This window comes from Rhineura floridana, chromosome 3 (assembly GCF_030035675.1).
Source record: "Rhineura floridana isolate rRhiFlo1 chromosome 3, rRhiFlo1.hap2, whole genome shotgun sequence".
NCBI classification, from domain to species: Eukaryota; Metazoa; Chordata; class Lepidosauria; order Squamata; family Rhineuridae; genus Rhineura; species Rhineura floridana.
In genome coordinates, this window is record NC_084482.1 from 100,323,280 (window position 1) to 100,336,316 (window position 13,037).

The following is a 13,037-nucleotide window of genomic DNA, read 5'->3' on the forward strand; positions in this document are numbered from 1 at the left end:
CTTTTACTGACTTGCCCCGTACTCTGACCTTCATCTTCTGCAGTTTAAAAGTTAAAAAAATGCCTGGCTGATTTTTAATTTAAGAGTTTAGCATCGAACTCAATGATAATGTCGGGCATGCTCAGTAAGAACTAACGGTCAGTGTTCTAAAAGCCAGACTCGCAGCTGCTGGGCTTGCCTAATCGGGGGGCCACACCAGACCTTTATTTCACTTTAGACAGTCATGGCTTCCCCCAAAGAATTCTGGAAAATGTAGTTTGTGAAGGGTGCTTAGAGGAGACTCCTATTCCCGTGACAGAGCTCCAGTAGCCAGAGTGGTTCAACAGTCAGCCACTCTGATTGAAGGTCTGTGAGTGGAACAGGGCATCTCCTAGCAATTCTCAGCACCCTTCACTAACTACACTTCTGAGGATTCTTTGGGAGAATGGCTGTCTAAAGTGAAATAAAGGTGTGGTGTGGATGTGGCCAGGGACAGCTTTGGTTTAAATTTGGGTGGGAGGCTACATGTCCCTGCTGTAGACTAAAAAAGTGGGGGAAACCCTGAAAAAGAATGATACTGTTCACAGTGTTTTCCTTTTGGAAAGGAAAAGAGCTTCCCTTCTGCCCACCTAGCCAATCCCCTCCCTGCCCCTCCCCCAGGTCAGTTTCGCCTATCCTCCCCCAGGCCAGTTTCACAGGAGTAAATCCCACTGAACTCAGAAAGCATGGAAATGATCAAACCTGCCCTCCTCTTCTATCCCCTCCCTCTTGCCCCTTCGCTACGTCTTCCTTCACCTTTGCCTCCCCCATCCCCTTCCAATACCCTCCTTCCCTCCCCTCCACCCTCCCTCTCCTCCACCATGGTCAGTTTTACCTATCCTAGGACTACGACCTGGGAGACCATGGTTCGAATCCCCACACAGCCATGAAGCTCACTGGGTGCCCTTGCGCCAGTCACTGCCTCTCAGAGGAAGGCAATTGTAAACCACCTCAGAATACCGCTTACCATGAAAGCCCTATTCATAGGGTCACCATAAGTTGGAATCGACTTGAAGGCAGTCCATTTCATTTTCATGCATGATTGCACAGGACTAAATGTCATTCAACTCAGTAAGCATGCAAATGATCAAACCGGCCCTCCCCTCCCATCACCTCCCTTTTGCCTCTCCCCTCCCCCTTCCTTCACCCCTCCCCCTTCCCCTTCCTATCCCTCCTCCCCCTCCTTCTGCTCCCCTCTCCCCCTCCTTCTGCTCTCCTCTCCCCCCTTCTTCTCTCTCCTCTCCCCTCCTCCTCCCGCATGGTCAGCTATCCTAACCATAACTGCATGGGAGTAAAACCCACTGAACTCAATAAGCATGCAAATGATTAGACCTGCCTTTTCCCTCCTTCCCCTCTCTTCTCCCTTCCTCCTCTCCTCCACTCTTCCTTCTTCCTCCTCCCCTGCCCACTCCAGGCCTCCCTCCCCATGGTCAGTTTTACCCTATCCTAAGCATGATTGCATGGAACTAAATCCTACTGAATTTAATAATGATGCAAATGATCAAACCTTCCCTCCCCCTCCTGCCTGCTCCCCTCTCCCTCCCCCCCCTCCCCATCCCCTCTGGTCAGTTTCACCTATCCTAAGTATGATTGCAGAGGAGTAAATCCCACTGAACTCAATAAGCATGCAAATGGTCAATCCATTCTCAGCAAACTTGCAGAGGATTGCATTTCTTACCTCCCAGATTAAAAAGCAGAGAAATTAACTAATAGGCAAAAAACCTTGCAGTTTAAGAACGTACCTATAGCCAACAGAGATTTCTTTTAAACTTTAAAAAGCAGGGAAATGGGTAGCTCTAGTGAATGCACCAGGGGAGCTGGAGACCTGACCTCCTCTCTGAGATATTGTACTGCCCTGCAAATTTGTCAAAATGCAAACACAATTTGGGTTGGTTTTTCACAGTCCAATCCACTTCCTGTGTAGCTTGGAAGAATTGGGTAACATGAGCCTCTGAGCATATGGTGAGTGGTGGCAACGTGCCATCTCCAAAGATGGAGAATTACATTTTTGTATGTTTGTTGGTGTTCTTACTTCTTACTGGAGAGATGATGAATGATTGTCACCTATTTGAGCCACTCTTAAGAATATTTTATTGATTGATTGATTTTATTTGGTTTCTATCCCGCCCTTCCTCCCTGTAGGAGCCCAGGGCGGCATATGTCAGTAGTGTCGTTAACCCCAATTAAGTTTAGGAAAAGATAAGGATCCTTGACTTGTATTAACTATGATTAGTAACTGTCAGTGTTATGCTTAACATTGCTAAGGCTGGTGAATGGATTTTATACTTCAGGATAGAGGGGGCAATGGGAGGCACAGTTCTGATTCCATTTGTTCAGCTATGATTAGCCAAGATCCCAAAGAGGAAGTGAAAGTGTTCTGAAGGCTCAGGTGAGTCTCCTAACTGTTTTAGGAGGCTGTCAGAGGCTGCAGTTTTCTCCATGGAAAATGGATAACTGTCCAAGAGAAGTGCTGTTATAGCAGGAGTGGGAAATTTCTGGCCCTCCATATGTTGTTGTACTACAGATCCCAACATCCTTGACCATTGGCCATTCTGGTTGGGACTGATAAGAGTTGTACTTCAACAACATTTGGAGGGCCATGGGTTCCCCACCCCTGATGGATAGTATATAAGCTTTCTTTTAAAAAGATATATCAGCACCTAATAAATGAAATAGTATTTCTTTAATACCTGGTAATGTGAGTGTTATTTTTTGCAGTGGTCTTAATCTGGCACCAGTAGCTCGGCTTAGAGGTACATGGGAAAAGTTACCAAGCAAATATGAAAAGCATCTAAGAGATCTTCAAGATCTTTTTGATCCATCGAGAAATATGGCAAAGTATCGCAACATCCTTAGCAGTCAGAGCATGCAGCCTCCAATTATTCCACTTTTTCCTGTTGTCAAGAAAGATATTACATTTCTGCATGAAGGTAACGCCACAGACAAGTAATGAACCAGCTTATTAAATTGCATATTAATACGTCATTGGTTTGTGCCAAGGGATCTGAAATTTGCTGCCAAAAAGGAACAACCTTTGTACTAGATATACTTGGTGTAGTTAAAGCTAAGATTAAATGTATTGTTTTGCACATAGTAGAAGAGTTAAAACTGTAAGCAGAGGCTTAATATTTAGCTAAAATTTTTGATATTTTTAAATCTTATTAATCATTCTGTTACTGAAATATCAATTAATTGTACAAATTTTAATTGATTAATTCATTAATACATAAAATTTTATATATATATAAAATAGTTCTGAAGGAATAAAGCATGCTTATTTTTAGATGTTTATATGTATCACAGTAGTCAGAGTGTTAGAAGAGGCATTCTTTCCTGAACGAGAGAGAGACAGAAATGGCTTTTCTAAGATGGTTCCAGTTATCCTGCCTGAAACCCTGGAGAGCCACTGCCAATCAGGGTAGACAATACTGAGCTAGGTAGACCAGTGACCTTACTCTCTACAAGGCAATTTCCTATGTCCCTATGTATTAAAAGTAATAAACTTTTTTTTAAAAAAATACTTTGTTAATTGTAGGGACCTTTTTAATTGATTTAACATTACCAATCATTGAACTAAATTTTACAGCACTATTAAATCTATGATTAATTTTCATTCTCTTATATATCAGAAAGCTTTACTATACTACACTAAAAGGATGCTGGTATAGAATAGGGTTAGAGATATATGAACTATAATCCAGGCTTAGTTTCATTCTCATTTCAAATCATAATTCAGCCATGAATTTACTGGCTTACATAGCTATAACTCTACCCTATTCCAGCTCCTTTTTAAGCACAGTTTAGTACTGTAAAGCTTTTTGATTTACAAAAAAGTAAAGATTAAGCATTTTGCCTTAGGCAGGCTACTGTGTTTCCACCTCAGCTCACCTCTGTACTCTGAAGACATTGAGGATAATAATACTGGCAATATTACCATATCACAATGGCAACAATACCATATCAATATTATTGTAAGGATTTCCATTACGTATTTGAAGCACATCCATACTTAAGAAGGATGCTGTACAAATATTGTATTGTTACAAATATACAAACGTATTATTATTTAAAATGTATGCTTTCACATTTTTCATTATGGTGATTTTTAGTATGTTGTTAGTTAATGATGGTCCATAGCTAATTCCTAGAATGCAATAGTTTTTCCTCTTGGTACCATTCCACTTTTAGCTATAAAATGCACTGTGCTTGGTAATTATATAGATCTTAAATGTAACTTGAGTGCAAGCCTACTTGACAGTCTTTTACTAGAAATGTCAAAGCAGACCAGTTTTTCCTTACTACAGAGCCTCATAAGCATGAAGTGATACAGTACCCATCATTTTTAATTCTCCTTACTTTCCTATTGGCTAACAATGCTGATATCTTCTAGTAGCAACTGTCCAACAGAATCTGTCATCCTGTTGCTCACTGAAACCCTGGCAAATAGAGCATAGCAATAATTAACATGTTCTTTATATGAGAGATGTCAGGTTCATGAACATGACGACTTAAAATCAGACGGCATCAAAGTAAATATTGGAGTAGGGAGGAGATGAGTTTTATTTAAATTATGTGTCCATAAAGGCATGAAACTTCTACATATCCCATTTCTACTTATGCCTTTACTTCTGTATTCTCACATTGAGTAATGGCATCTGTCTCCCTCAGTTGCCTATCCACATATCCTACAGTACATTTCTTTCAACATACAGAATGTTTAGTAGTTTCTGCCATAGTCCGTTGCTCTTCAGCTAGTGGATTAGTAGTACTCACAAGAGACACCTTCCCTGTTTCAAAAAAATTATCCTGTGCATGTATGATCTCAGGTCCAAAAGCTCCACCTTGTGGTCAAAGGCAGAATAATTCAGTGTTTGATTTTGCAGACTCTTCTAGTCCTCCCTTATGTAGAGAGGACGGCTCTTATTGTGCCTTTCACCAGTGGGTCATCTCTGCACTTTCTCCTGCCACTGGGATTCAGGCCTATATTGCACTGTGTGTTTTTGTGTCATTTGTGTCTTTCTGTGAGTTCCTGCTCTTTTTCCTCTTTCTGTTTCTTGTTTTTTTTAAAAAAAACCCTCTCCACTGCTTCTCCTGCTTCTTCCAGCTTCCTTCGTTCTCAGCCTTCCTCAATCCAGCCTCCTTCACCTTTTACCAATCCTCCGTCTCCCCTCTTCTCAGTTTCTCTGCCACTTGCCCCCTTCAGGAAAAAAAAAGTGAGAAAGAGAGCAGAGTGCACCTTTCCACTAAGGCCTCCTTAACACCCGCCAGGCCTTTAAGGTCTGCCAGGCTCTTTTGCAAGTCTGTTTGAGAGACAGGGCCATGAGGAAAGCTAAGGATAAAATGTTGACCATTGTACTGTACTGTCACTGAGTGTTTTTCCATCAAGTCTGAAAGTCTAGAAAGTTACAAGAAGTGTCTGGAGAAGCAGCCTTATCTGCTGTGCCTGGCCTGAGAGAGCAGACATCCAAGGCCAGTAGTTGTCATGGTAACGGTAGATAACACCTTGGGAAAAGGTCTAACTGTTGATGTTAGAGTGCTGTCTGTGTCTTTCTTACTTTTGCTTTTGAAGAGGGAAGAAGGGGGGGAACTATGCCTTTGGCCGTAATGTCTTAGTAAAGACTCTTAAAACTTTCTCAAGCCTCTGTGAAGTTTCTTGCTCAACTTAACTCCAAAGTAACGTGCGCTGTCACGCAACAACGCTCACACATCAACAGGGTTATGGGCCCAGATCCACAGCACATTACACAGGAGTAAGTGGCTGGTCTGAACGGCAGACGGAGATCCAGAGGGCAGCTTGATTGATTGTGCCAGACAGAGGTGAGCGAACATGGCTGTAAACATGTCTGGTGCAGGCTTGCCATTGGAATGACTTACGGAAAATAATTATGGCAGTTGGAAGCCAAGGATGCGTGCTTTCCTGATAAAAGAGGATTTATGGGAAGCTATTGAAGGTACACCCCCTGCACCCCTTACAGTGGCCTGGGTACGGAATGATGAGAGGGCGCAGGCTTTTATTACTCTGGCTCTATCAGACTCTCAACTGCTACACGTGAGAGATGTTACAAATGCCAAACAGATGTGGGACGTGTTGGAGGCCCTTCATGTGCAACAGACCGCGGGATCTAGATTGTGTTTGGCACGGAAGCTGTACCAGATGCGCTTCACGGGTGAGTGCGAAATGAGTGAGCATCTCACGGAATTCAGACGCTTGTTTGCAGAGTTACAGGATTGAGGAGTCGAGCACTCTGTCCTTCAGAAGACCTATTTGATCCTGGCTTCACTCGATGGGAGTTGGAATAATTTTGTTATGGGAATTGAAGCCATGCCCAATGAGGGGCTCAGTGTTGCGTTTATTGAGGAAAAATTGAGCCAGGAATGGCAGCGGAGACAAGAGGCGAAGAAAAGTGCCGTGCCGAAGGAAGCAGTCGGAAGCAAGCAGGATTACAAGCAGGAGCAGCAGCGGCTAAAGGCTTGTTATGTCTGCGGAGCTCGTGGGCATCTCCAGAGAGACTGTGCAGTCAGGCGCAACTCCAGGGACGGAGGCTGGAAGATGCATAGCGGCAGTGTGAACTTTGTTTGTAAACAGAAGTCTCAAGATTTAGGACCTGTTGACTGGATTATTGACAGTGGTGCGTCCCATGTATTAATTACAGACAGGAGTTTGTTTTATACGTCTACAGATGAGCAGGACTTTGTTCAACTAGCGGATGGATCGCGGAAAAATGTGGAGGCTCGAGGACTGGTGAGATTTGATAAGCTTGGAATACTGTCAGATTGTTTGTTTGTACCAGAACTGTCTCATAACATGTCTGTGAGAAAACTGACCAGTTGTGGGTTTTCAGTGTTGTTTGACAGAGACAAATGTTATGTAATGAGGGGAGATCAAGTGTGCTTGCAGGGAAGCCTGAATGATTCCCAGTTTGTAATAAAGAGCAGTCAAGCAGGGTGTGCTGTGTTAAACGCTGAGGCACAGACACATCAAGGCTGCGTCCATGAATGGCATCAGAGGCTGGGGCATGCAAACATTGACACGATAAAGAAAACCCCAATGCATAGTGAAAACATGCGTTTGAAAGACTGTGGGCAGTTAATGATGGATTGTGACACTTGCCATAAAGCGAAAATGACAATTGCACCCATAAACCGGGAGGCTGAAAGGACCACATCAGCTCCCTATGAACTCATTCATGTTGATTTAACAGGGCCAATAAACACTTCACGAGGAAGTGCTAAGTATTTTCTGGTCATAGTAGATGATTTTTCGAGATACACTCATCTTTATTTGCTCAAGCATAAAAATGAAGCTGAGCAGAAGCTGAAACTGTTCATTAAGAGAATCGAAACTCAACATGGCACCACGGTGGGGGCTATACGCTCAGACCAGGGAGGGGAATTCACGAGCAAAGCATTGAGTGACTTCCTTGAGAGTAAGGGAATAAACCAGAATTTCACAGCTCCGTTTAGCCTGTTTTCCAACGGGACTGCTGAGAGAAAAAACAGGGTGCTTCAGGAAGCAATGAGAGCCATGTTAATGGATTCCAGTTTAGGGAATTCTTTCTGGGGAGAAGCAATCATGTATGCGAATTACATTCACAACAGGGTGTTACACAGTGCACTTGGAATGTCACCTTATGAGAAACTCACTGGGAGAAAGCCGAAAGTGCAACACATTCAGAAATTTGGAGCTAGATGCTGGGTCCACATTCCACAGGGAAAAAGAAGGGGCAAACGTGCACCCAGAGCACAACAGGGATTTGTTCTGGGGTTTCAGAATGCATATTTCAGAGTTTGGATACCAGAAACATAGCAATTAATTCTGAGCAGAAGCATTAAAGTCTCAGAAAAGCCTTGGGATCAAAGGCAAACAGTCATTCTTACAGGGTCAGCTGACACACAAGCACAAACACAAGCACAAACATTTAAACCAAACCTTGACATAAAAGTGGAAGGCACACAAATTCCACTTAGGGATGCATTAAATGAACTCATTTGTGGGAAACGGAGATCAAAGAAATGCAAGGCTGAGGAAATGGAATATCCTGCGCAGGCTGTACCAAGCATCAGCTCAAATGGGGGGCTGGGAGAGCAGAAGCTCTAGTGCCTTTGAGACATTCTGAGAGATCTAACATTGGAAAACCACCAGATAGATTCACGGTAGGATTAATAACCAGTCCTGGGATGCACAAAGAGGTTGAGATGGACCCTGAGACACTGTATCTGACTTGTGTGCAAGCGAAATTTGATTGATAAAGTTTTAAAAATGTCCTGAAATGTAAACTGGATTTGTATGATGTAATGTACTGAAATGTATTGCAAGATGTATTGTAGAAATGTATTATTGTTATTGTTGTAATGAATTACAGACATGATGGGGAAAAAGGGGGGATTGTTGACCATTGTACTGTACTGTCACTGAGTGTTTTTCCATCAAGTCTGAAAGTCTGGAAAGTTACAAGAAGTGTCTGGAGAAGCAGCCTTATCTGCTGTGCCTGGCCTGAGAGAGCAGACATCCAAGGCCGGTAGTTGTCATGGTAACAGTAGATAACACCTTGGGAAAAGGTCTAACTGTTGATGTTAGAGTGCTGTCTGTGTCTTTCTTACTTTTGCTTTTGAAGAGGGAAGAAGGGGGAAGAAGGGGGGGAACTATGCCTTTGGCCGTAATGTCTTAGTAAAGACTCTTAAAACTTTCTCAAGCCTCTGTGAAGTTTCTTGCTCAACTTAACTCCAAAGCAACGTGCGCTGTCACGCAACAACGCTCACACATCAACAGTTCCCACCAAAAAACACAGGCCCTTGCCATTGATGCCTTCAGAGACTTCTTCCCGAGACCAGCCAACTCAACAAATAGAGGCAGTTGCCAACCTCCCCTCCTTGCAACAGTTAGACATTATTTTGGCAGCCCTCTCTCAAGACTTGACTGGTCAGCCTCAGGTTTTGTCCCAGACTACCCAGCAACCTGGGCTTAAAGTGGCACCTCAGCAACTTACTACTGCTTTGGATACGACAACAGCTGCTTCCACCCAAGCACAGCATAATGCAGACCACTCAGCAGCAGCCCCTCTGACATTGGCACCCCCTGCTAGCAGACAGCACAGGTAGATTCCAATAGGCATGTTTCTCCTATCTGCGTGATATTCAGCAGGGACGGGCCAGTGGGTTTAGAACTCAGTGTCCGGCTAAGGACTCAGTGACTGAAAGTGAGGACCCTGAACCCAATCGCATTGTTTTGGATGAGGAAAAATGGAGTGGGGCTTCTGAATCTGAAGAGAGAGTCTCCATTTGTTTGTTCCAATACAGTCACTTTCTTACTTTACTGTGCAAGACTATGAAGTCTTTTGGACCTAGCTTCTAAGGACGATCCACCTGCTCCATCTACCTCTAAGGTAACTGCAGTATGCCCAGACCCTCAGACAAAGTCCAGAGTGGTGAAGCCACCTCCACCTCTACTTAACATCATCCAAGTTGAGTTTTTCAGCCCTCTGCAATGGGTCTGTATCTGTATCAACAGCAAACAAGTTTTATGTATTGGAGCAGAATTTGATGGATCAGTTGAGGGTTCCTCTCATAGATATCCGTATGTATGGACTAGTGAATCCTTCTCTGAACCCCAAGGATTTGTATGTGCAGCTCAAGATGCCCTGGACAGTAAAATAGACTTGGGGCTGAGGAGAGTCATGATGCTTGTGCACTGTTGTTGCAGGCTGTGGCTGCTTCTTCCATTTTTGCCAGGGCAGTTCCACTGTGGCTGAAGGATTTATTGGATGATCCCTCTCAGGATTCAGCTTGCTTCTGCCTAGATATGTAGGGCAGTGGCTTTCATGGCAGATGCAGGCATGGATGAAGTACAGTTCTTGGGCAGAGTGCTAACTGTGGAAGTCTTTGTCAGGAGGCTACTTTGGCTACTCTCATGGGAAGTGGATGCCACTCACACAACAATCTTGCCTCAGAGCTATATGTGGCTGGTAAGCTCTTTGGAGATTCAGCATTGGACAAAGTTTTAGTGGAGTTGAAGAACAAGAAGAAAGTGTTGCCTTCTAAGAGAGAGGAAGGCCCTTTCAGAGACTTTTCCATCCCTACTTGCCTAGCCAGTCCTTTTGGGGCTCCAGATCTGCAGGTAGGGGCTGAGATTTTCAGACCTCCCATCCCTTCTGGAATAGGACACAGTCTTTCAGCAGAGGACAGTAGCACTTTGTCAACAAGTTCAACTATGGCATCCAAGCAAGAGGCAACAAATATCAAATCTGATGCTATTCTCCCTCCAGTTGGAGGTCATCTACAGGACTTTGCGGATGCATGGAAGCAGATTACTCAGATGGCTGGATACTGCAAACCCTGAAATTTGGCCTCCGCTTGGAATTTTTGTTGTTCCCCTCAGCAGAAGTTTCTTCCATCCCCTCTATCTTCCAACCTGGTCAAGAGGGTCAGGGTGTAGGACTCTATTCAACACCTTCTCCACATATCAGCAATAAAACTGGTTCTGTCAGAGGAGAGGTTCTCAGGAGTGTACTCAATTTTATTTACAGTCCCCAAGAAATATGGTTCATTCTGGGCTGTGTTGGACTTGAAACATCTGAACTGATTCATCTAGTATCACAAGTTCAGAATGGAGAACTCCTACTCCTTGCCCTGAGAAAGGGGGACTTTCTATCTTCTATCAGCCTCAAGGAGACATACCTATACATTCCTGTCTTTCATCCTCACAAGCGTTACCTGTGATTTGCAATTTGCAGTCTTCACTATCAGTAGAACACCATGCCCTTTGGCCTGTTGTTGGCCTCCAGGGTGTTCATGAAGATTGTGGTCACCCTGGTGGCTCACCCCAGATCACAAGGGATTCATATTTATTCCTATCTAGATGACCTGCTACTTTGGTCACCTTTGCTCACATGTGGTCAGTGACCCTTCAGGGGGAGGCCTACTGTCGGAAGGCAGAGCTGGGGTCCCAATCCCGGGGAGCTGGATCCCGGAGAGTTGGGAGAAGAGTATTCGGATGGATGGCAGAGGGAAGGGGGAGGAACTTCCCCCCTTTGGAGCGAAGACGAAACAGAGGAACTGCCAGTGATAAGGTCGCTTAGCAACGGGGAGCCTGAGCCCTCCCTGGACATTCTCACGCCTCCCCCTCTTTCAGGCTCAGAGCAAGAGGGGAAAGAGGGAGGGCTGCTCACAGCCGAAAAGCGGGGAGGCAGTTTACCATCAGCTCCTCCCCTATCCCCCATCCTGGAATCGGAAACTTCAGAAGAGGAGGGGGTGATGCTTCCCCCCTCACCGCGCACACGCAGACAGCTGAAAAGACAGGAGAGAAGGGGGGGAAGGCGGGCAGTACCTGAGGGGCAGTTAAGGAGGAGCAAAAGATTGCGCGCCCGTTTGGCCCCTTCTTAAAGAACAGGCGGGAAGAAGTCCCTTGCTCTGTCAACTTTCTCCCAATGCCGCAGGACCTGTATCCCTGTATTGCTTCATGAGAAAACGCAGTCTTTGTTTGGACATTACCCTAATAAAACACGAATTAACTACAGCCGTTGGTCTGGTTCCTGAGTCACATCCTGGGCCTGACAGCTTGACAGAGCCACCTAAATCACCCTCAACGCTCTCTTCACTTGACTGGGACAAGATGTCAAAGGGAGCAGCGGGGGGATGAACCCCACTTCTGAGACGGAAGAAGTGGAACTCTTGAGGACTAAGGTAGCTGATTTGCAGACGGATGTTCAAGCCCTGCTAGCAGCAGTCAAGGCGCTGAAGACGGATAATCAAACCTTGAAGGCCACGATAGACCAGATGCGAACAGCTCCTCCAGCTGCCGTAGTAAAGGTTCCCATTGGATTGCCCCCAAAATACGCGGGACAAAGTGATCAGTTGGCAACCTTCGTGGCTCAGTGTGAGTTATATCTGGATGTCAGGCACACGGAATTTCCAGACGATGGGGCTAAAGTAGCTTTCGTGATTAGCCTCCTGGAGGGAGAAGCTGCAAAATGGGTGACTCCGTATCTCGTGAGAAAGGATACTGTCTTAGGAAGGTACAGAGGATTTATACAGGAGATAACCGAGATGTTTCAAGACCCGCAAAGGGCTGAAACAGTAGCGCGGCAACTAGGCGCTCTGAAGCAAGCTAAAGGGACTGTTTCCGAGTACACTAACGCTTTTAAAATTCTGTCCCAGGAAACTGGTTACAATGACGCCGCCCTGATGTTTATGTACCGGAGTGGATTAAATGCTGAAATCCTGGATGAGTTGGCCAGGACCTCCCCCCCCGCTGACCTACCAGGGCTCATCCGGCTATGCCTACAGATAGATCACCGGATGGAAGGAAGGCACCTGGAAAGGAAGCAGGAGGTCCCGAGATACTCAGCCTCGGCATCCCGCAACAAGACCCTTCCCACTGCAGGGATGGCAGGTAATGCAACTGAGGGACAGGGAGGGGCTAGGCCAAGACTGTCTGAAGAAGAAAAGGAAAGACGACGCCGGGAACATTTATGCTTTTATTGTTCAAAGCCGGGCCATGTGGCCAGAGACTGTGGACTGAAAGGGAGGAAAGCCGAGCCGTCGGGAAACTAGAACACCCAGTCCACGTGCAGGCCGGTGGACTGGGGGCAGCGTTGTATAAAGGCCCCCCAACGATCCAACCTCCCTCAAAGGGGGTGTTGGTCTTGCCTATTCGGATTACAACTTCCAGAGGAGTGGTGTTTAATTCCACTGCCTTAATTGACAGTGGAGCCTCCACAAATTTTATTGATGCAAAGTTAGTCAAGCGTCATGGAATTTCCCGGTGGAAACTGGACGCTCCCCTAGCTGTGGAGACTATCGATGGGAGGCCCCTGAAGTCAGGACGGGTGACACAAGCCACGGAGGAAGTGAAACTTCAAATCCCCGGGCACGAAGAGTTCATTTCGCTATACGTGTCAGATCTCTCGAACTTTGAGGTGATTCTGGGAATGCCCTGGCTAGCAAAGCATGAACCCAAAATAAGTTGGAAGGAGGCGGCGGTGTGGTTCACCTCACAGTATTGCCAGGAGAACTGTCAACCT

At 45.3% G+C, this 13,037-nt stretch overlaps 1 protein-coding gene across 8 annotated transcripts in view; it reads left to right on the forward strand.

The window, feature by feature from the left end:
• The window catches only part of RAPGEF6 (Rap guanine nucleotide exchange factor 6), a 258,948-nt gene that overhangs the window by 201,425 nt on the left and 44,486 nt on the right, over positions 1 to 13,037 (forward strand). For all 8 annotated transcript variants that reach the window (XM_061617079.1, XM_061617074.1, XM_061617075.1 and 5 more), the window contains one exon: positions 2,737 to 2,948. In XM_061617079.1, coding sequence (XP_061473063.1) covers positions 2,737 to 2,948 — 212 coding nt within the window. The remainder of the gene's footprint in view (positions 1 to 2,736; positions 2,949 to 13,037) is intronic.